We start from the raw sequence: 24,245 nt of genomic DNA on the forward strand, positions 1-24,245 counted from the left end.
TTCTACGAATGTTCTATCATGCCTTTTAATACATTTATGTGTTATTATGTGCAGTTCTATTGCATTTATTCGTTTTCAAGTTTTAGAGCTTGTTGATGACGAGGGTGTCAATGACCGCTTTTGAGTGTGCTTGAAATCTCGAGAGCGATTGAGGAAGCAACCTTGAGTCAAGCAGGCTCGAGCTCAACTGCACTTGACAGTTGCCGTGTGACAACCTCGATCTACAATGAGTTGAATGTAGATCCAGTTCAATGAGGATCGAAACTGTTCGTATGAGAGCAGTTTAACTCGCATCTTGCAGGAACAAGCAATCTATATACACCTTTCCAATAAGTTACTCGGTGCCACCATATTGTTCGCTCCTCCTCTCTGGACTGCTGCAAACCGGCTCTGCTTCCACTGTGCTTGCACCAAATGCACAAAGCAGTCCAGCAGGTAATATGGTGTCACCCTGTGACCACTTATTGGAAAGGTGCACACTACTATGACTATGCTACAGTATGCTAAGGAAGTGAACACACAAAAAAGCCAGGCAATCATGTTACTCCGGTAACGAATGTTTAATTGTGGCTGGCCTTGCATATGGCGGGCAGTAATGCATGTACCCCTGTATTCGGACAGGACAGCAGGGTTGTAAGCATCTCCAGCAAACACTGTGCGGATGTTCGTTTTGTTATAAAAATTTAGGAGACACTTGAGATCTGTCTTTAAGAGTATAGCATGGTAGCGTCAACAGCTCCCATCTGCAGCTTCCCTCAAAGATCCTTGATCGCATACATGCACCTTGCTATTTTATAAATGAAGTCTTTAAAGAACTTTGCTGCAACCTACAAAAAAAAAAAAAAAATGTAGGAAGTGCTTAAGAGCTCTAAGATCGCTAAGGCGAACACAACCCGGCACCAGAATTAGAATATGTGACTAATAAATACGGTGCAGGGAATGCAGCCCTATAGTTACGCACGTCAAATGACAGATCGAATACCACACGCCCATCCTCCGAGGTCCTGTGAATAAGCGCATAAGTGGCCCGCGTATGCATGGGGTTGCCATTACCCCCTTTGTCACCTCTCTGCAGCGGTTTGCACAGCCAGGATGCCTCCTTTCCTCCTCTCTGCAACGCGGCAACAGAGCATGCACCTGCCAGAGCTCTTCACACGCAAGTTCCAGTATGAATGACGTTTCTTGATGACAATTTCTGATCACACTTTCTGTACATGACGCACATGAGCCAATTAAAATACAGCTATTTAAATGCCCTCTAGACACGTGAATATTATGAATATAAGCATAATACATAAGATAAAATCTCAGCACTGGGTAAAATATTCACAAAGTATTGTCAAACATGAATATAAAATCAAGAAATTGTAACAAAATCTTGAGGATATACAAAATTCAGAAAAATGGTCATTTCTTAAACTACAGCTTGCAAATGAAGCTTTTTTTTTTGCCTCAACTCCTTCAGCACCATGTAATTTGTTTATTAAATGAAATATTTACACAATCTTGCTATTAGATAATACTAAAATGCAGGTATTTAGATGCTCAATTAAATAAATGCCCATGTTTTTGTTTTGGCTTTATACATAGCATAAAAAACTTTTTCTCCGAAATTTGCAGAAAAAATCCAAAAAGTGAAAGAAAAGGGGGCATGAATATCAAAATAAGACAGCAAGAAAAATAATTCAGAATACTAAAAATATGCTACACTGCCTCTTTTATTACTAGTTTAGGTTCTGAAGTTCATTTTGAAGGTGTGCTGTTCTCTCAGAAATATAGCTAAGTTGCTGAAAACACCCATTTTTATGCTCGGCCTTGTTCTACTCATTTTACAGTTTATAGTATTGGCATTTCCAAACCTTTCAGGATTTATGACTGAATTATTTGGTGACATGTTTTCCAGAAGGTGGGAGAGTTTGCCATAAAATTTGAAAATCTGCAATAGAAGCTTGGTGTTCAAACTCCACTGAATTTGCTTGAAGAAGTTCCACACTTGAAGTTCTGGAGAAGCCATATCAAGTAGTACCAAGCTTTCATTACTGCTGAAACCCAGCGAATGGAAACAGAACAGTGGGAACACAAAATGAGCATGTGTAGGCAGCGAACGCGATGGTTAGATGGCATTCTCGAGGCATTGCAGATGAAGCTATGTGATGTTAGGAAGATAGTGAGAGACCGGAAGGCGTGGCGTGACATGGTCCATGGGGTCACGAAGAGTCGGACACGACTGAACGCCTGAACTGAACTGACCAAGTGTGATCAGAGATTGAAACTAAGCTTTTCTTGGCCACCAGCTGAAGTTCGAGGCTGACATTTGACTGATTCATCATCTGAGCTGAACTGAGAGCTAGTAAAATTGTCTTCAAGAGACTTCGCTACTACTCTCATAAACAGAAAACTATAGTAGAAGCAGCAGAATCGTGTGAATGGCGCCAAAGACCCCTTTATTTCAAATAACTTTTTAAATGTCACACTGTGCCAGAAAGAACAAAAAAAAAATAAATAAAAAAATAAACAAGCTGCACACAAACAGAAACTATGGTTGTCACAATAGTCCCACTGCGGTAGTGCAGTGGTTAAGATGCTAGATTACTGTGCCGGAGTGCCCATGTCCAAACCCGATCGCTGGCGGCTGCTTTCGATGCAAACGAAGTGGCACCCGTGTGCTTTGTGATGTCAGCGCGCGTTAAAGATCCCTACGTGGTCAAAATTACTCCATAGACCTCCACTACGGCACCCATTTCTGTCTTTCCACTTTGACTCCCTCCTCCCTTCCCTTATGGCACAGTTCAGGTGCTCACAGAAACAAGTGACAGATTCTGTGCCTTTTCCATTCCTGTGAACTAATTGCTATAATTACTTTTGTCATACCATCTGCCTAAATGGGGCTACATGCTCCAAATACATAAATTTACGTCTGCCAGTGTGTGAGAACGATCATTCATATATGAACGATTGGCTTAAAGCAGTCCTGAAAGGTATAAGCCCTAATCCCTTAATTTGTGCCGGTATTATCTCACACATAATCATCAGCATACAACCATAATCTACCACATTGTGCCTAAGACCACCCAACATGGGTATAAAGCTCTGTTTTAACCAAGCTGTATGAATGTGGAGTAGCACGTCTGATACTGGATCCAAGGGTCTCTGAGGGTTCTATTCCACCTCACCCTCTCACCTCAAAGGAGCTGCCTGAGTTAGCAGCTCCAGATAGCATTGTCCTCTCTTTTCTCGATTCTTTGTCTCTTTTGCGCTTTTCCACAATATGAGCTCCAGCCAGTTCGGCCATATCATGTGGCCTCATGACATCGCAGAACCAGACAACCAATCAGTGCATGGCCATGTCACCTGCCAAAGGCATGCTTGTGATTTTTCTCAAGGGTGACGCCTTTTACGCTACCGCAATAAAGCAACTATTCTAAAATAAGTCACTTCTTGTGGAGCACTTTTCACTACTGCTGCTGCATTGTATGATATGGGCAGTTCAAATTATGTCCCTTCTGTAAAGAGCAGTTTGTTTGCACAGCCTCCTATCCGATGTGGATGTAGGCTACAATCCAGCACACAACAGCGGCAGGGCAGACACATTAAAAAACATGGCAGCCCTTACGAAAGCCAGCTGCTCCTTCAGCTGATAGAAAGTCCAAGATTTTCCAATGGACAATAACCCGATCAGTTTAAGTTTGCAAGTGCTTGACAGCCCCTTTCTTATAGATTATGGTACTGTTAGGATCCTTCCAAGATTTCAATACACTTGAGGTCGTGAGGCACTACACACACAAAGCAAGCAGTTTTTCTGGCACAATCTCCCTACCACTCTTCAAAGATCTGCAGTTGCCTATCCATACCAGCCGATTTACCCCTTTGCATTGCTTCTAAGGCTTTTTTACTTCCTCCATGACCAGCATGACGTACAACCTGCTCACATTACTGCCCGTCATCCTGACTGCTTCAGCTGCTGCTGTGACTGCTTCAGGGCAATGTCATCAGCAAATTGCAGATTACTGAGGTATTCTCCATCTACCCTCATCCCTGAAGGCATGTCACCTAGCACATAGTACAATAGATGCTGTCAAGAGAGTACAAGTGGCTGATTCCATGCCAAGTTACCTAAGACAATGCCATGTTTTAGACACCATCACACACGGATAACTTTTTCTCGGAGAACCACAGCTGTGTTACCTCCACAAGGGATCAAGTTTTCTTCTATATGACATCTCTCCAATAAATGTCAGGCCTGTTCAGGTATTAATCTGTTACTTTAATTCGCAAGGCTAGAAGCTAGACTGGCAAAAAATTGCAGTCACACATTTGTGCTTCCCACTTCCCCCCACTGCAAATCATGTGTTCCAAACCACCCAGAATGATTTTCAAATAATAGCACATCAGCAAATTCAAGGGTGACAATATTACACAAGATTAAATACATTGCAAGCAAGGTGTTTTAAACTTAACTGGGAGCACGCTCTAAACCTGTGGAAGCAGTGGAGAGTATCCATTTGGTCACGCCAGTCGCAGCTCACTGCACTACTGAGGTGGTGGTGTAATCGAACTGGCGGAGGGAACTCGTTCGTCGGCACCAAGAATTCGTTGCCTCTGCAAATGTAAATAAATGAGAGTAATACTGCAATTACATTTAGTTTGCATAAATTCAGCAAACTCACTCACAATAGAATTTGGTTCGAGTAAAGCAAGTGAGAGTGCCTGCTGCAGAAGGAAAAAGGTAGTAACGAGACTGGCAGTCAATGCTAGCACAAATACAAATATTTAGAACACTTACAAAACACTGAAATAGCAACAAAGAGAATCTAAGTTAAATCACTTGTGCAGTAAGTGCCCAATATGCTGCGGCTTGCATGGAACTGCAATGGAGAGTGCTTATAGCAGCAACTGCCAAGCTCTTTGACAGGATTACGAGGTACTCGCAATGGTGCCTCACTCTCCCACAAAACATGCCAGCTCAGATTAATTATTGCTCTCTTTTCAAATAAGCTGTCAATGGCCTTGGCAGCAGCTTGAAGCCAAGCACTGCCAACTATTTATGTTGGAGCAGGCAAAAGATATATATATATATTAGGGAACTCTGCGGTAGCAACATGCATCCAAAGTGTTAAATCTATATAAACAAGCTCAGTGAGTTCCACCAATGCAGTTATTTCGGCAGTAAAAGGACAGATATTGTCACAGGCATGAACCTATGCTAGCTGAGGAGTAATGAAGTCACCCTCATTGCTGCATACACCGAAATAAGTGAGAGTACTTGACAGTGGAAGGTCTGAGAAAATAAGCACATGAATTCGGTCATGTATATAACCATACTTTTGTAGCCATTTCATGCTGTGCAGTAGGCTTGTTGCACTTCGAGGCTCAGTCTGCACAGGGCCTACTTAGTTTAAGCTATCTCTCAGCTGGCCAGCAACCCCCCTTTTAGCAGTGCGCAGATATTACTCATGTATTGCAGCACTACCACGTATGGTCTGTACAGATGAGTGCCACTTACCTTCCAACAGTTTTCCGAAAGAAGCCCGACATTTTCTATGGGCCGAGCCGCTCCATCGGTTGAAGCTGCGAGGAAGGCAATAAAACCCCGATTATAAACCAGCGCGTTCACGCTGGCGCACGCAAAAATGCCTTATACTGCCCAAACAAATATAAGCGAACTCAGAAACAGTTTTACGTTATCTTTTAGTCGCCTCATATGTCCCAATACTCCAGTGCATCCGGAAGACAACAGCAACCGGCGACCGATCTGTGCACAACAGCAGGTATGGAAGTTGTTCCAAGCGCAATGAAACGAGATCGTGGACGCCGTTACGCAGTCTCCTCGTCTCCTCACGCCTTGGCCTGGAGACTGTCGCGCGATTACGCCGCGTCAATAATTGAGGATAACGCATGCTTGCGCTGCCGTGCAAAAACTCGTTAAAGAAGCTGCAAGGAAGGCGATGGCAGAAAGACTACAAATGCTTTACTTAGAGTTCGCGGGCATGTATGTACGACTCACCGCAGTCAGAAGGCTGCAAATGCTTGTTGTTTGGAGCCTGATATATATATTACCACGTTCCGAGCAATAAACTTCAGTTGCAAGTCAGCGCCTGTCCGTGTTGTCTTCCTTCCGTCCTTGTCGAAGTCGCGCTGTTCTTCAGAAAACTGCTAATAGGACTGCACCGAAGGCTGCGCCCTTGAATTTAAGGCTATAATTCACGAACTGAATTCGCATATCACCGAGTTTGCATTTACCGGGATGATGGCCCGCCAACTGCAGCAGACCGACGCATGAAAGACAACCTAGGGTGCCTAGGGCTCGCAAAGCGCAAATGCTCGTTGTCTGAAAAGCGCGCCAGTCTTCCTTCTTCGGGCCATACTTTGGGCAACTCAGAGAGCATATGTTTCTCTATGATCTGGGTTTGAGGCTTACTTCTAGAAAAAAACAAGCACTAAAAGCTATTTGACGTCACATCCGTCCAGAAGAGCAACATATCCTCCTTTCCACTTTGGTCCTGGGCGCGCATGCGCAGTTCACGGAGCCGGCTCTCTGCAAGTTCAGGTGATCAAGTGGATTTCCTACATTCGCTTCGTATTCGCTGAGCAGCGCCGGTGTTAACGGTTGTGACTCGTGAGCCTCGTGAGTGGGCGTTGGATACGTTGGAGGAGCTTCGCACAGCGTGGTTTCTGAGACTGTGCATGGCGACGCGATCGCCGCTCCGCATTTCGTGACACCGCAGCTCAGTGGTGAGTCGTGAAGCCGCGCACGGGCGGCAGAACGGGCGCTTTCCCCTTCCCATGCGGCGACGAGCGCGTGCACCTCGTCACAGCAGCCGACCGCTGATGCTGGGAGGCCTCCTGTGTGCAAGCTCCGCGGCGCATCAGCATGGCAACAGGAGCATGCGGCCTGCGCGGCCTGAGGGCCGTGCGCTCCATCGCTTACGCCAGCAAGGGCGCCACCGCCGAGCTGAACACCAAGGATAAGTCGCGCACCGTGCAGTCCTTCTACAACCAGTCGGCCATCGATGTCGCCGCCGCGAAGGTGCGATGCAACGATCTTTACATTGCAAGTGCCGTTCTTGGCGGTGGGGAAAGGGTTGCGCGGCTGCGAGGAGGATACGTGGCGGCATAGCCAAGTTTCCGTGTCGAATGAGCTACAAACCAGTGGCCAGCTCATTTGCCGCTGAAACGGCGATTGTTCGCCTTCGCTGAAATTCTCACGTCGCCCATCTGCCGACAGATGAGTCAGAAATTATTGGTTCCTTGCTTTGGCACGTTCACGCAGATGTTCCGTGCGTGATGATCTTATCCGAAACGGAAACTGGGTCAAGTCGATGCATCCTTCAAGCAGCGTGGCAAAGCTATAGGAGGTATTCACGTGACGTCATCCGCTAGGGGCGCTAGCGGCTAGCGCAGAATTCGCCATACGCGTGGTCGTGCATGGGTCGTGTGTGTGGGCGCCGCACCCAGCCGCAGTATTCAACTCGTTCTGATCCGTGGGGTAAGCCTTTCGCGCCTTTACAGAATTTCTGCGTGCGCCAGCGAAAACCATGCGAGCGAGTGGATACACCCGTGGACTTCGTGGAACAAGAAAAACGACTGTCCGGACAAAATGTTTGACTTTGTGAAAACACCGGCTCGTACGACCGCGGTAACTTCGTCGAGGTGTGTCGTGTACTACAAGACCACTGCTTCGCGTTGGATTCCCTGACATCGGTACCTGCCACGTGAAGTGCGGCCTAAAGTTTTGCGACAGGTTAAGAAATTAAAACGTACTAAGCCACGAATGTGTTTTAATTTTTGGCAAGAAAGCGAGGCCAAGAGCCACACGTGCGTGAGGGTGTCGATGACCGGCGTGTCGTTTTTAGAGGTGAGCACATTGCGACGTGTCTGTTCGCTCAGCTAACGCTGTCACCTCCTCCGACTTGCAAGTAACAAGTTACAACTTTATCAAGCGTTATCGCTGTACATCGCGTTGTTGCGAACCTAGGTTCCATGGGTTATGTGCATTTCGAGCAGAGCTACGTAGCCGATACTAAATTTGTAAAACATGCTCTCTGGGTGGGCCGTTTATCCTGCGAGGACATGACAGTACTTTTTTTTCTCGACCTTCTGTCACCCAAATTAAGCAACTGCATTGATTCGCTTTACTGCTGGAACAGCGCCTGTGGAAGCTTCGTCAGTTTGCCGACTACCGCCACTAAAAGTGTATGTTTCGCTGCCATGCCAGCTTTGGAATTGGAGAATTTAATGCGCTCGCTGTCTTTTCACGATGTGTTCTGCCTCAGTGGCAGCCAACAACGGGTTTAACGAGCTGCAAGTCGTTTTTCGCTAAATGGGTAACCGGCCACTTTTGCTGTCGAGCTGTTGCACGGGTGATGCCTGGTGCAACACTGAACAGCGTGTTATGTCCCGGAGCATCAAAATATCGCTGCAAACTCCGTGCCCATAAAGGGCTCAACAAAGAAAAGTGTATGTGGACGTATTTACCAGCTTGATAAAACTTTGCGGATCACTTCCAATATACGGCGGGCACCTGACAGCGAACCTGAAACAGCGCGAGCCGACGCGCGCCGATGCCACCGGCGACCTCCGACATGGCGGACGAGGCGGGACGATGCTCGCGCCATCTGGTAGTACGACCTCAGTGAATACCTCCTATAGTGAACTAGAGAGCAAAGCCAGTTGCATTTTGCACTTTCACGGAACTAGGCCGAAACCATAACTAAGAACTAAGGGCGGCTGCTCTAAATTTATCCCCGCAGGAGGCATCTGTTAAAGCAGATGTTTGCGTGTACTGTGTGACACCACGGACCCCGAGCACCCACGCTTAGCCGTGCATGGCATCGCCGTGTCTGGAGAAAATGGGATCCTGGTCATTTAGCCAATGCCGAGTGTTTGAACCTTTAAGGCCCCTCAAAGGAGGCAACACACCACTTTGGCCCACGCTTCTTACAGACGGCACCTCCGGCCTAACTCAACCGGGGGTAATCGGCAGTCGCCTTTTTCTATCCTCCCGTCCATCTTTCGCTTTCCTATTTCCTTTCTCACAACTCTCCTGTCATCTCCTCTCATCCTGTTCCAGGCGGCTAGGGTTAACCTTGTGTGGCAAACCACACTGCGTTATGCCATATGTGGTACACCCCGTGCGGCCACGGGGTGTGCCCACGCCAGCCGCACGGGGTGTACCAAATATGGCATAACGCAGGATGGTTTGCCACACAAGGTTAACCCTAGCCGCCTGGAAGAAGGAAAAAACAGGATGAGAGGAGATGACAGGAGAGTTGTGAGAAAGGAAATAGGAAAGCGAAAGATGGACGGGAGGATAGGAAAAGGCGACTGCCGATTACCCCCGGATGGGTCAGGCCGGAGGTGCCGTCTGTGAGAAGCGTGGGCCAAAGTGGTGTGTTGCCTCCTTGCGTGGGCATGCAGGACTGCTTTGCAAGTTCCTGTCCCGTCCCCTCGTTGGGCTCCGCGGTGGGTGGCCGCCACCCCAGCCGAACAAAAAACTTATGGCTTCTTCTTTGCTCTCAAACGATTGTTCCCGAAAAAGGGCCGGACCGATGAAACCTCAAAGTTCTTTTTAAAAAATCCAAATCTATTCCCACGCTTCCACATGGTGCACAGTGATGACCCTGAAAAAACAAGGATACAATGTCCAAAAACTTCCGAATGCTGACCTTCTCTTAGAAATTATGTACCATCACCAGCATGAAAAACTTCCAGCAGTGACCAGCTTTGGGGAATGCCCGGTTAATATCGCCAAACACCGCTCTCTAAACATGGTGAGGGGAGTCATTTCAGATGTCAACCTAAAGTACCTCAGTGAAGAACTCCTCGAAGGACTAAGAGAGCTAAATGTCATAAATGTGTTTCAAAATCAGACGCGATAGCAAAGAGATACCGACCAGGCACATAGTCCTTACCTTCGAATCGGGCAAACTGCCCGAAGCTGTGGAGGTAGGGTACACAAAGATAAAAGTGAAACCGTACATACCTAACACGCGTCGCTGTTTCAAGTGCCAAAGGTATGGCTCACAGGCTTGCAGAGGCCAGCTTACATGTGCGAAGTGTGCCTCCCACGAGCATCCCTCTGATAACTGTCAAGCTGAAACACCTTCACATCAGTTGTGAGGGCAGTCACGCTGCTTACTCACGCACCTATCCAACCTGGAAACAAGAAAAAGATATCACACTGAAAGTCAAAGAAAACCTAACTTACAGGAAAGCACGTAAGGAACTCACCTCGACTCAGACTCCAACTTATTCTGTTGTGATGCAAAAGGGGGCGGCATCACAGCAGTCTTCGGAACCTGCCCAGGTCACACATGGTACACCTCAGACAGGGACCTCTACGCCCCAGGTGGATGTAGCTAGGGCTGCTCCACCACCCCCAAAACAGGCTGTGCGAACCGCAAGGTCAGCCGACCCCAAGGCCTCTCCAATCATGGCGAGGCCTAACACAAATGTGCCTGTACGTTCTACACAATCATCCAGCACGTCCGAGGATGCAGTGGACCCAACGAACAATGATCATCCGGAACCATCAACACCAGACAGGTGTCTGAGCTCCTCGGAGCAAAGTAGAAAGGAAAAGGTCCGAATCACCGGGCCAGAAAAAAACCTAGTCTCTCTACCTTCCTCTAAAGATGGCATTCCTAGTCCAATGGAACGGTGGAGGACTTCTAAGCAACTACAAGAATATGAAGGACATTGTTACGTGGCAGCAAGCGATGAAAACAGGGGACAGAGAGAAGATGTTCGATGACAGTGAAATGACGTTTAATGAATGTTAGCTGGCCTAGCACGAGCGCTTCTGCCCGTGCCACTGCCCGCTTCTTCCTTCTTGCTCGTCCGTAACATGACCCGGGGCCACCGAGCGATCGTCCCGATTGTGGACGAGGAAGCTTACCGATGTTGATGATTCCATGGCATGATGATGGGCATGCCTGGATGCTTGAAGAGGAAGAAGGAAGAATAGAATGGCTTGCTGACAAGATGATTCCCAATGAACCTTGGCCCAGAACACTTTTGAGCCACACACTGCCACAACTCGATGGCGGAGGCCAAGGCACGCACCGCATGGCATAGGCAGGGGAGGATGTCTTCAAGTGTAGCGGTGTCTTGGGTCGGGGGGTCACATATGGTCGTTCGGGTCTCTCCTTGTGTCTTGTGATCATGTGTAGTGTCTCGGGTCAGTCTCTCCGTCGTGTCTTGTGGTTGGGGGGCAGGGTGGAGGAACGGCAAGGTCTTGCTGGGTCCGGCAGGCTGGGGAACAGCCATGCGATGCCTCCTTACCTTCAGCCGACGGCGCAAGAAGTCGCAAGGCGCCGAAGCTCCGGACCAGGATGAGGGGGTGACTATGAGGTACCCCGTGCTTCCAACCAAATGTTACGTGGTGGCAAGCGATGAAAACAGGAGAACAGAGGACAGAGAGAAGATGTTCAATGACAGTGAGATGACGTCAAATGGAAATGTTAGCGGGCCTGGCGCGAGCGCTTCTGTCCGCGCCACTGCCTGCTTCTTCTTCCTTGCTCGCTCGTAACAATATTGTCGCTTCACTCTCGCCTGTAGCGCTGTGTCTACAGGAAACCAGTCTCAGTCAAAACATTCAAAAATACTAAAAATATATAAAGTTTTCCGGCGCTACCAAGAGCAAGCCAGCAGGCTCTTCGGTGGTGTTTCCATAATTGTTAAAAATGACATTCCAGCAGCTGAAATTAAACTTGACACTCCGTTTGAAGCTGTGGCAGCCACTTTGCTTGCATTCAAAACACTCGCAGTTTGCTGCGTGTGAGCCACACCAAAAAATAACTCTCAGTGATTTCGAAGACCTTTTAAATAAACTACCGAAACCTTATGTGGTAGTTGGGGATTTTAATGCACATTCTCCCTTTACGGGAAGCTAGAAAATTGATGCACGAGGACAAATTTATTTTATTTATTTATTTACAAATACTGCTGCCTCTCTTGTTAGAGACAGCAGGAGTGGGGTATACAGCATTTCAATACAATATCAGGTAACATGATTAGGCAGTTCTTTCTGAAATTGGTTAGTTGGCAATAAACGCAGAGAACCATCTAAGTTATTCCGCAATTCAATCGTCTGTGGAAAAAGAGAAAACTTAAAGCAATCTAAAAATGGAGTGAAAGGAACTATGTTCAGTGGGTGAGCCCGTCGGGTAACCCGTGCTGTGGGTGCGATCAATGTGATAGGCGTTTCAATGTTAGTTGATCCGCATACAATTTTATGCAGCATGATTAGGCGGTCACACGTGCGACGGAACGACAGTGGCTCCAATGATAATGCACGCGTTTGAGATGACGGTGAAAACATGCGGTCGTAGCGGCTGTAAATGAATCTGATGGCCTTTCTTTGAACAGATTCTATTTTAGTGATGTCGTTTATGAAATGGAGGCGACCACACTGGGGATGCATACTCGAGAATGGGTCTGATAAGTGTTTCATAAGCGGTCAGCTTGCATTGTTTAGTGCCGTGTTTTAAAGTGCGTTTCAGGCATCCAAGTCTTCACAGCGCCTTGGAGCAGATACGGTCGATGTGATTGTGCCAGCTGAGGTTAATCGCAAAAGTAATGCCTAGGTATTTGAATTCGTTAACGTGGGTTAAATTGTACCCCTGACTGCTATACTTGAATTTGAGAGGCTGCTTCTTGTTAGTAAAAGACATTGCAACAGTTTTATTGAAATTGATGTTCATCTGCCATGTGTTACTCCAGTCGGAAAACGATGAAAAGACGCTATTGAGCACTTCTTGGTCATGACGAGTACAAATGTTAGAGTAGAGAACGCAGTCATCTGCATATAGGCGTATTTTCACTGGTGTGTCCCTGGTTACTTGAGTGACGTCATTTATATATATGATAAATAAGAGTGGCCCTAATACAGAGCCTTGCGGCACCCCCAACGTGACATGAGCTGTAGAGGACTGTTTACAATTAAAAGTGACGGATTGAAATCTGAAAGGGCCACTGTCCAGGGAAGGCCCTTTTAAGCAAAGGAGCCCAGTGTTTCGATCAGGTACCGCAAAGCATCGAAACTACAATTCAAAGCTCTCTCATGCTCTCCTTTGGGAAGCCAGCTTCCCCGTTTCCTGCGCTGGCCCGACGGGCCACAGTAATGATGTACGTACTGCGAACGACGTCCATTGGTCCGTCTCGCTGACTGACGGGAGAAGGATGGGTGTCTACCGCTCACTGCGCGCTTTTCCCTCGCCACGGCCAGGGTGAATCCAGCGGCGCTCGCTCCCTCGGCTGTATTTTTTTTTTTTTTCGCACTCGCGGAGTGCCACGCCCCACCTCCCGCCAAACGCAGAGGAAAAAGGGGAATTTGTCTTGTGGAGGCTAGACGACCTCGGGCAGGAGAGTGAAAAACCTTTGCGAGGGAACGGAAGGAGAGAAGCATGACAGAATCGGGTGATTGCGGTGGCTGTAACTGCGTTATTAGTTACTCTTTTCAAAAACATTTTGCGGCCTTGCGTTCTAGGGGCGAAGTCTCACAGTCCCCGGGGAAGAAAATATTTTCGACCGGAGGGTGGACAGTGGGCCTTTAAGTGCAGGTAATCAGATATCCAGTCAATTAATTTATTACCGGGAAAAATTGCACCTAGTTTCAGGAGTAGTTTTTTATGGCTTACCGTGTCGAATGCTTTTGAGTAATCGATGAAGATGGCATCAAGCTGACCGTGGTCGTTTAGTGTTAAGGCTATATCATGCGAGAATTCTAATAATTGTGTTGTTGTAGAAAATCCTGCTCGAAACCCATGCTGTTGCGGTGACAGAAAGTTATTCGCCGATAAATACTGAATGATGTGCTTGTGAATGATGTGTTCGAGAAGTTTGCAACAAGTGGACAACAGTGATATAGGTATGTAGTTAGTGATTAGATGTTTGTTGCCAGATTTGAAGACAGGAATGATGTTTGCATGTTCCCAAACTTGCGGAACAGTTGATGTGTCGAGGGATTTATTGAATATTATCCTTAAGTAACGGGTGTTTCATTTAAAGTACCGTTTTAAAAATACGCTTGGCACTCCGTCTGCTCCAGAACTTTTAGTCGTATTGTGACATATATGCCCTGCATCGCTGGAAGTTGAAGATGAAAACGATCAGCAACAGTGACACGGAAGAAGACAAAGTGGTAGTAACGATTGATGCTAGAATAAGATCGACGCTGCTGTGTTTCTGTGTTCTGTGTGCGGTGCCAGCCTGGACTAACCTTCGTGGACTAGCCTTGTCACGTATCATCTTGGTGGAGGTGAATCAAGATCCCCGTACGTGCCGATTAGTCCATTTACGCTGCCAAAAGCTGGATAGCGGCCGCCACCTACCTGAGATCACAACCACGTCTCAAACGGCCACGATGACCTCCCAAACAGCCCCTACCACCGCGGGAACATCGGCTCAGCCAGTTGTTCTAACGAAAATACGCCACCCTCCCGTCTTCAATGGCGACGACAATCCAGACGTTGACGATTGGCTTGATGAGTATGAGCGCTGCAGCCGCAACAACCACTGGGACGCCACCATCATGCTCGCTAACATCATATTTTATTTGGCGGGAACAGCTCGAACATGGTTTCAAAACCACGAACAAGAGCTACCTGCAAGCGCAAGCTTAAGGACTTTTTCGGGAAACCAATTGGACGCGCTCTGGCTCCAAAAACGGAACTTTCTTCTCGTGTTCAATCCCCCACGGAGTCCTACCTCGCCTACATTCAGGATGTGCTTGCGTTGTGTCGCAAGATTAACACCTCCATGCCGGAAAGTGACTAGGTAGGGCATATTCCCAAGGGTATCGCGGATGATGCATTCCACATCCTATTCTGCATGGATTGCTCTACCGTCGACTCGGTGCTCCAAGTCTGCCGAAAATTCGAGCAGGCTAAACAAAGACGTCTCGTACATCGCTTTGAGCGTCTTCCGAACACAGCGGCTACCTCATCCTGCGATGACCTGGCCCCTTTGCACCAACCCTCCCATCCCACGACAGTGACTCGGATCGTCCACAGAGAACTTGAGGCCCTAACTCCTGCACCACTCTCGTCTCCGCTGCCCGACACCGTTGCCATGATACAGGCTGTTGTCCGCCAGGAACTTGCAAACATCGGCCTCTCCTCTAGCTCCGTGCCGCCCCCGCCACCATCACACCCTGTTCCTTTAGTGGTTGCTACAACCGCCAGCACAGCCTCCCCACGTCGCTACCTTGGTCACAACCCTGCAGAGTGGCGCACCTCAGATGACAGGCCAATCTGCTTCATTTGCTGTCGAGCCGGCCACACTTCGCGGTATTGCCGTAGCCGTACTTTCCCCACCCCTCGCTTTTATTACAACGCTGACCGTCGGTATTACTATGGACCTCGACACTTTGTCGCCCCACCAGAGGAGCCCCGCTCCGCCTATGATCGACCTACACACTCTCCTCCTCAACCAGATGAACCTCGCACCGAAACCGTCCCAACTGCTCGTCGCTACAGCCGATCTCCATCTCCCCGGGCTCATCGATCCCGTTCACCGCTACCTCGTCGCGGCTCCTCTCAATCATACGCCGGCACCTACTCTGGAAACTAGCGAATGCAGCGCCCGGAAGTGACGCTGCATTACCGACCCGGACTGTCAACTCGGAACTGACCCTCGCACCCAGACATAATCTCATTGACACTCTTGTGGACGGAGTCTCAGTTTGGGCCCTTATTGACACTGGCGCCCACATTTCCGTCCTCAGTTCCTCGCTCCGTCAACGCCTCAACAAAGTCCTCACACCCGCTCCCTCATCTACCGTTCGTGTTGCTGATGGCAACACAGCTACTGTGATTGGTATGTGTACTGTGAGAATCACCATTGCCGACCGCCATATCCCTGTGCTATTTACAGTCCTCACCAGTTGCCCTCACAACTTTATATTAGGACTCGACTTTTTAACTGCACATTCCGCGCTCATTGACTGTTCTTCTGGACTGCTTCATCTGGACCTGCCACTCTGTCCTGACAAACAGGCCTCTGATACTTCAACGCTCCGTCTCCGCTCCTCTACATTTACTCGTCTGCCACCAGAAGCTGCAGTGTATGTGCTCATGACGCCTTTCCCCTCCGTTCCTGATGGCGACTACGTTGTTTGCCCCATAACCGACGTGACACTGCAGCGTAGAATCGCTCTCCCTCATAACATCGTGCACATAGAAAATAACGCTTATATTCCAGTCTTGAACTTCGGCCTTTTTGTGCACGTTCTTCCTGAGGGCATTACTCTCACCGAACTGACCCCACTGTCTGATGTCACAGTTGCCGCTCTTTTGCCTGACCCTACTGCTAAAGTGTCGACACGACCTGCACCGTCCCCATCTCCGGAGGCTCGCATATCAGGAATGGTTGCACCTAATTTGCGCCCTGACCGTGCTACAGCACTTACGAGTCTTCTGAATTCGTACAGCGATATTTTTTATTTTTTTGACCGCCCCTTAGGACAAACGTCCCTCGTTACACATCGTATCGACACCGGAGACGCCCGCCCAATTCACAGAAGACCTTATCGAGTCGCCATTTCAGAACGACGCGTCATACAAGATGAAGCGGACAAGATATTAGCAAAAACATTATAGAGCCTTCGAGCAGTCCCTGGGCGTCGCCTGTCGTGCTTGTCAAAAAGAAGGACAATACCTGGAGTTTCTGCGTTGATTACCGACACCTCAACAAAATTACAAAGAAAGACGTTTACCCGCTCCCCAGGATAGATGATGCCCTCGACTGCTTGCACGGTGCCAGCTATTTCTCTTCCATTGATCTTCGTTCCGGTTATTGGCAGATCGCAGTCGACGAACGGGACCGGGAGAAGACCGCCTTCGTCACTCCCGATGGCCTGTATCAATTCAAGGTGATGCCTTTCGGCTTGTGTAATGTGCCCGCAACATTCGAGCGCATGATGGACTCTCTCCTGCGCGGCTTGAAATGGACGACGTGCTTGTGCTATCTCAATGACGTCATTGTATTTTCCTCTACATTCGAGAGCCATCTCCATCGCTTTGATGCCATTCTTGGCGTCTTCCGAAGAGCTGGCCTTCAGCTGAACTGGAAGAAATGTAGCTTCGGTCGACGTGAACTCAAGGTGCTCGGTCATGTGGTCGACGCCCGTGGCGTTCAACCCGATTCAGACAAAATACGTGCTGTAAGTGCATTTCCTACACCCCGTTGTACCAGTGACGTACATAGTTTTCTTGGGCTTTGCTCCTATTTTCGGCGGTTTGTACCCAACTTCGCGGAGACGGCTCGACCACTCACCAATCTTTTGAAGAACGACACTCCATTTTGCTGGGACCAAGAACAATCTCAAGCCTTTTCTGCGCTCATTGCAGCCCTCACCAACCCGCCCGTCCTGGCACACTTCAATCCCTCGGCCCCGACGGAGGTACGCACCGACACCAGTGGTCACGGTATTGGTGCCATACTCGCTCAACAGCAGATGGGTCACACTCGCGTCATTGCTTATGCTAGTCGCCTCCTTTCTGCAGCTGAACGGAATTACTCGATCACAGAACGTGAGTGCTTAGCCCTCGTGTGGGCCATTACAAAGTTTCGCCCTTACTTGTTTGGCCGCCCGTTCTCCGTCATCACAGACCACCATGCCTTATGCTGGCTTTCTACGCTGAAGGACCCTACTGGTCGCCTGGGCCGTTGGGCCCTCCGCCTTCAGGAATACACTTTTTCTGTCATCCACAAGTCTTGCCGGCTGCACGCTGACGCCGATTGCCTGTCCCGCAACCCGGTAGATCCACCACCTGCGAGCGAGTGTGACGATGACACATATGTGTTGGCCATCTCTGACCTTTCAAACATTCGCCATGAGCAGTGCTTAGATCCGAAGCTTAGCAGCATTATCAATCGCCTCAGCACTGACAACTTTGACGCTACCCTAGCTCTGTTTGTGCTCCACAATGGCACCTTATACCGACGGAATATGCGACCAGATGGCACCGAGCTTCTGCTCATAGTCCCCGAACACCTGCGTACCACCGTTCAACAGCTGCACGACGCACCTGCAGCGGGTCATCTTGGCGTATCTCGTACGTACGACAGCGTCCGCCGCCGCTTCTTTTGGCCAGGCCTCCATCGCTCTGTCCGTCGTTACGTGGCTTGTTGTGACCGGTGTCAGCGACGGAAGAAGCCTTTGGTTATGCCAGCTGGATCCCTGCAGCCGATCGACATCCCAGTAGACCCGTTTTCCCGAGTTGGTCTTGACCTTCTCGGGCCTTTCCCACTTTCTGCGTCGGGGAATAAATGGATTGCAGTGGCCACGGATTATACTACGCGCTACGCTGTCACCCGAGCGATACCGACCAGCTGTGCAACTGACGTGGCTGCGTTTCTTCTGCACGACGTCATCCTGCTCCATGGTGCTCCACGCCAGCTGCTCACTGACCGTGGCCGTTGCTTTCTTGCTCGAGTAGTCGACGAAATTCTTCGGTGTTGCTCCATCAAGCACTCTTTTACCACCGCTTACCATCCACAAACGAACGGCCTCACTGAACGCCTCAACTGCACGCTCACGGACATGCTGTCAATGTATGTCTCGGATGATCACCGTGACTGGGATATTACTTTGCCGTTTGTAACGTTTGCGTACAATTCCTCTCGTCACGACACAATGGGCTACTCACCCTTTTATCTTCTATACGGCCGTGACCCTCCCCTTCCGTTTGACAGCGTACTGCCTCCCACCGCTAACGCCAGTTCCTACGTTCGTGACGCCATCTCCCGAGCTGACGCCGCCTGTGTTATCGCTCGCCGCCGACTAGCTTCCTCGCAAAGTTCTCAAAAACGGCGCCATGATTCTCGCCACTGGGATGTCCACTACTCTCCAGGCTCTCTCGTCTTGCTCTGGACTCCCGCTCGTAAAGTAGGGATGTGTGAGAAGCTCTTGCCACGATACGCAGGACCCTACCGTGTTTTACGGCCAGTTACTCCTGTGACATACGAGATCGCCCCTGCACATCCGCCGCAACAGTCCTCTATGCCACGCACCGAGATTGTTCATGCCGCCCGGATGAAGCCGTATTACCCCTGTAGTACTTCGTCCTAGTGCGCACTGGGACTGTGCTTTTCGTGGGGGGGTAATGTGACATATATGCCCTGCATCGCTGGAAGTTGAAGATGAAAACGATCAGCAACAGTGACACAGAAGAAGACAAAGTGGTAGCAACGATTGATGCTAGAATAAGGTCGACGCTGCTGTGTTTCTGTGTTCTGTGTGCGGTGCCAGCCTGGACTAACTTTCGTGGACTAGCCTTGCCACGTATCAGTATCAATTGATAGCAATAGGTTATGAACTCCAGCGCAGGTTATAATAAGGGGAGGAAGTTCTGGCAAGGTGTTACTGGCATGAAAAAGGGGTTTAATACCATCAACCGGACAAAATACTGACTGGAAATAATTATTGAAGGCTTCTGAAATAATCTGAGGATCAGATGAAGGATGGTCGTTAATAGTGAATGAAGAAGTGTCATGACCAGTTGGAAGTACCGTTTTCCAAAACTTTCTTGGGTTTTCTGTCATGAATGTTGATAATGTTCTATTGAAATAAAAGTTTCTGGCTTCGTGCATTTTGTTTTTAGTTCACTTTGAAGCTTTTGCTTTAAAGAGCAGCGGCTACTCTGGCTTATGTTTCTGCATTTCCGGAGTCTTTTTATGCGCCTAATGAGATGTATAATGTCCCTGTTGTACCACGGGTGCTTCGCGTTGCGCTTTATACACTTTTGGGGAACGAATTGTGAGATGCATTCTTCGATAATGTTGCAAAATTTGTGAAACAACTCATCAACACCGCAAATGCCACTACGGTGAAGAAACAAATCATAAGAAGACTCTAAAACATGAACAATAGAACTGTCATCAGCACGAGCAAAATCTTTAACAATCTGGAAATCAGGCCTTTTGGGCTCACAAGCGACACCAAACTTCAGCAGAACACCCTTGTGATCGGACAGGCCCTCCACGATTTGACAGTTGTAACCATTTTGTAATAACTGTTGATTAACAAAAATGAGGTCAAGAATTGAGTTCTCACGGGTAGCGCTGACTACAACCTGTGTCAAATCTAGAGCCAAGGCCATGTCAATAAGGGCGTCACAAATTGGCCTGTCGCGACCGTTTGGAGATATCTTATTCCAGTCAATACAAGGTGTATTGAAATCACAACAAGGATCAATTTACAGTCATGAAGCTTGTGCTTTAGCATATAATCACAACAATCGGGAAAAACATTATCGGAATTGGGAGACCGGTATAAAGCGCCTACAGCCACAACAAAGCCATCCATCACCAATTTGCACCAAACCGACTCGGTGTTAGGAAGGTCTGGCAGCAGAACGAAATCAATGCCTTTTTTTAATAAATAGGGCTACGCCCCCACCCCTAACAAGTGCCCTGTCACATAGTAAGACAGAGTAATTAGGGGGCACAAACTCTCCTTCCGTAACCGAGTCGTTAAGCCAAGTCTCTGCGACACAGATTAATGATGGTTGATAGCATTCAATTAGCCAATTAAAATCCGCTAACTTATTCATTAGGCTGCGGGCATTTACATTCAAAAGTGTTAGGTTGTGCTCATTACGAAGTCACTCTGTGTTGCTGGCAGGTACGTTAGGGGAGATTTTAATAATCGACTTGCTAATATCATCCCAGGAGTAACAGATGCTATCCACTATCAGGGTGTCAAAGCTGAGTCGAAATTTTTTTGCATCCTTCCTAAGCTCAACGGAATTATCCCAGAGTGCTCTACGTATCTGTCGCACGCGAAAAGAAAAATCTTAACTGATATGCGTGTCTGAACCTTTGAGTTTAAAAGCATTCTTTTGAATTATGGCCTTCGCTCTGGAATCAAGTAATTTCAAAATTACAGGTCTCACTTCATCTTTTTGTGCACCGAGTGTGTGACAGCGCTCAATACAGACGCATTTGATTTTCAATTTGGTGGAGAACAACTCCAATACAGAGGCAAGGAGCTGCTCAGGTGTTTCAACCAACGGTTCAGGGAGGCCATAGATTATTAAGTTGTTCCGACGTGATCGGTTCTCTAAATCATCATTTTTCTTGTCATGTTGCTTAATGGCTTTCCTAAGATCGGCGACTGTTTCTTCTAAAGTAAGCACGCGCTGGTCGACTTTAGCGGCGGCCGACGCCCATGCTTCTATTTTTGAGATCCTATCCTCAAATGCATCAATTTTAGCGGTCAGACTTGCCATATCTTGGCTTAGTCGCGTTTGCCCTGCTAGCAGTTCTGTCAACATTTGTTCAGTTTTTCCAGGGCCAGGGTTGGTCTCCACGTCACCAGATAGTATTAATAAAACTTTGAAAGAATGTAGAAAACAGAAAAAAAGCACACAAAAAGCGCTTCGGGTCCGGCAGCAGCAGCAAATAACAATCGTCACTTCTGAACCAATGTACATAATGCTTATTGCTTGCCTGCAAGATGAAGCAAGCAAGAAGCAAGCAAACACCAGTAAATCGTCCTACTGCTCTCCAAGCACGGGAAAAGTTAGTGTTGTAGATCTATCTATTTGTTCACCTTCGGTGTTTAATGATTTTAAATGGGGAGTTTTAGATAACCCAAATGGGAGTGATCACCTACCAGTACTAATCAACTTGTCATCATCACCAAAATCATCCTGAACAAACCACAGCGGTGGAAGCTCCACTTAGCCGATTGGCTGCTTTCCCAGTCTGAAGCCAGCCTAGAGATAGTATTTTCAGAAGAGCTGAGTGTAGAATTAAATGAGAGATTCACGAAATGTATAATAAATGCAGCCCGCTTTTCTATCCCGCAATCCTCTGGAGTTGTGCATCAAAATCATAAGATATGGCATACACTAGAATGCCAAGATGCAAAAAAGAAACAAAATAAGGCCTGGGAAACTTTCCACAGACACCCAACATATGAAAACCTGATAGCATTTAAGAAGGCAAGAGCAAAACACGGCTTATTTGTTGAAATGCTGAAAAAAAAATTATTGGCAGACGTATGTTACATTAAAAAATAGCACGATGAAGTCTAAAGAAATGTGAGAGCAAGTCCATAGATTGGATTGGATTGGAAAACATTTATTCACCGGCAGAAAGTGGTTCAAGGTGAGTTCTTGGTCGCGCTATATGGCCGTCAGCCCGTGGCTAACCGCGACCTCGTTGGCCCGCTCCACTGCCCGGAGTTGGATCTCCGGGTTGGAGCTGAGCAGCACGGCCTCCCACTGCTCGGAAGTTAGGAGCTGAATTAGGTCCGAGGGAGGTGGATCCTCCAGACAGTTCCACAGGATGTGGTCTAGTGTGGCTCTGTCGCTGCACTTGTTACTCTGGGGGGAGTATAGCCCGGGGTACATGAGCGAAAGTACCGCCGGGTTGGGGTGGGAATGGGTTTGCAAGCGACGCCATGTGGTCTCCTGGGTCTTTGTGAGCAATTTATGCGGTGGAGGGAAGATGCGTCTTTCGAGGCGAAAGTGGTGTGTCATGTCGTGAAACGAGGTCAGGCCATCTTTTGAGAAACTTGTCAGAGGAGCCCACTGCCCGGCCAACGAAACCTCGGGTGTAATCATGGGCTGCTTCGTTCCCCGGGTTGCCCGAGTGGGCCGGAACCCATAACAACTCGATCTCCCTTGGGGGGGGTGTGGTGGGTGCTTGTGAGGATTTGGAGGGAGGTGGGGGAGACGCAGCCCCTCGCAAAGTTGCATATGGCTGTTTTGGAATCACTGAAAATAATGTCAGCTGAGGTGTTGGCTATAGCTAATGCTATGGCCACTTCCTCCGCCGTCTCGGAGGAGGTGGTGTATATCGTGGCGGCTGTTAGGGGCGAACCGGTCCCGGTCACTGCGCCTATCACGTACGCTTTGTGCGGTATTAGATATTCCGCCGCGTCCATGTAAGCGGCCGTGGGGTAGTCCTTTTATTTGGCGTGTAAGGCGCGGGCTCTCGCCTTGCGCCTTCCCTCGTGGTGCGTAGGGTGCATGTTCTTAGGTAGGGGTTTAACAGTAAAAAGAATCTGCGTAATGACGGAATTGCATAAACAGGTTTGGATTGCGACGTGAAGCCAGTGAACACCTCCGGCAACGCACTCAACCCAGAACAGGAGTTGGCCACCCTGGTGCAGTGACTGGCCGCAACCTCCCTTGATTAGTCCTATAAAACCTCGCCCCTCAGTCATCGGCGGTTGCGGAACAACTGACCACGGCGGTGATCAGACCTTTGATGCTGCGGGGAGTGCTAAGAATCTCCGGCTCCGGACAGACCGCCGTTAAAAACTGACCGTGCCAACGTTTAATGCTAGAATACTAACTAGTGAGGCTAGTTTAGCAGTGCTGTTAGAGGAACTAGAGGGCATTAAATGGGATGTCATAGTGCTAACTGAGGTTAGGAGGCTGAATGAGGCATATACTGTGCTGAAGGATGGGCATGTACTGTGTTATCGAGGTTTACCGGAGTGGCGAGAGCTAGGAGTAGGTTTCCTTGTCAATAAGTATATGGCGGGTAATATAGATGAATTCTATAGTATTATTGGGAGGGCGGCAGGCATCGCAATTAGGCTTAATAAGCGGTAAAAACTGAAGGTTGTGCAGGCCTATGCACCTACATGTAGTTATGATGACCAGGCAGTTGAAAGCTTCTACGATGATGTAGAATTGGCAATGCGAAACGTAAAGATGCAGTATAGTATAATAATGGGCAACTTCAATGCCAAGGTAGGGAAAAAGCAGGCAGAAGACCAGGCAGTAGGTGTCTATGGCATTGTCTCTTAGGAATAGCAGGGGGGAATTGCTAGTTGAGTTTGCAGAGCGCAATAACTTACGAATCATGAATACCTTCTTCAGCAAACGGAAGAACCGGAAATGGACATGAAAAAGTCCTAACGGGGAAACTAAAATGAAAATGACTTCATACTGTGTCCAACCCCCGCCATTATGCAAGATGTAGAGGTAATCAGGAAAGTGCGATGTAGTGACCACAGGATGGTGAGGTTCCAAATTAGCCTAAATCTGAAGAAGGAACGCAACAGATTAGTAAGAAAGAAACCCATCAAAGAGTTAGCGGTGAGGGGGGGGGGGGGGGGCAGAAGAGCTCAGGATCTCGCTACAGAATAGATATTCAGCTCTAACTGAGGATGGCGACATTACCCTAGAAGCAATGAACAATAATTTCAGAGATATCATTACTGAGAGCACTGCAGAAGTAGGCGGTAGGATAGTTAGAGAGAATACCGATAAGCTGTC

The 24,245-nt window shown here is 48.2% G+C and overlaps 1 protein-coding gene, 1 long non-coding RNA gene and 1 pseudogene across 5 annotated transcripts in view; 1 reads left to right on the plus strand and 2 right to left on the minus strand.

Annotated features, from left to right (window-relative positions):
* Positions 1-207: 207 nt before the first annotated feature.
* Positions 208-6,473, minus strand: LOC146194152 (uncharacterized). Of its 2 annotated transcripts, XR_014705741.1 has the most exons (3): positions 6,005-6,473; positions 5,504-5,568; positions 208-4,599 (listed from the first exon to the last, which is right to left on the minus strand). It is a non-coding gene; the product is annotated as an uncharacterized LOC146194152 (long non-coding RNA). The 2 variants fall into 2 exon arrangements; XR_014705740.1 differs by having other exon boundaries at positions 5,504-6,473.
* A 94-nt stretch (positions 6,474-6,567) lies between these two features.
* Positions 6,568-24,245, plus strand: part of LOC146194153 (branched-chain alpha-ketoacid dehydrogenase kinase-like) — an 84,346-nt gene continuing 66,668 nt past the window's right edge. Inside the window, exons 1-2 of one of the 3 annotated variants that reach the window (XM_084597265.1) lie at positions 6,570-6,732; positions 6,816-7,027. In XM_084597265.1, coding sequence (XP_084453391.1) covers positions 6,872-7,027 — 156 coding nt within the window. In that variant the 5' untranslated portion in view covers positions 6,570-6,732; positions 6,816-6,871. Of the gene's footprint in view, positions 7,028-24,245 lie in introns of all 3 variants that reach the window. The other 2 variants (XM_084597266.1, XM_084597264.1) reach the window with 2 other exon arrangements.
* On the minus strand, positions 20,593-22,493 carry LOC146194154 (uncharacterized; annotated as a pseudogene).

The sequence above is a fragment of the Amblyomma maculatum genome, chromosome 3 (genome assembly GCF_055883805.1).
Source record: "Amblyomma maculatum isolate TAMU_Amacu chromosome 3, ASM5588380v1, whole genome shotgun sequence".
Classification (NCBI taxonomy): Eukaryota; Metazoa; Arthropoda; class Arachnida; order Ixodida; family Ixodidae; genus Amblyomma; species Amblyomma maculatum.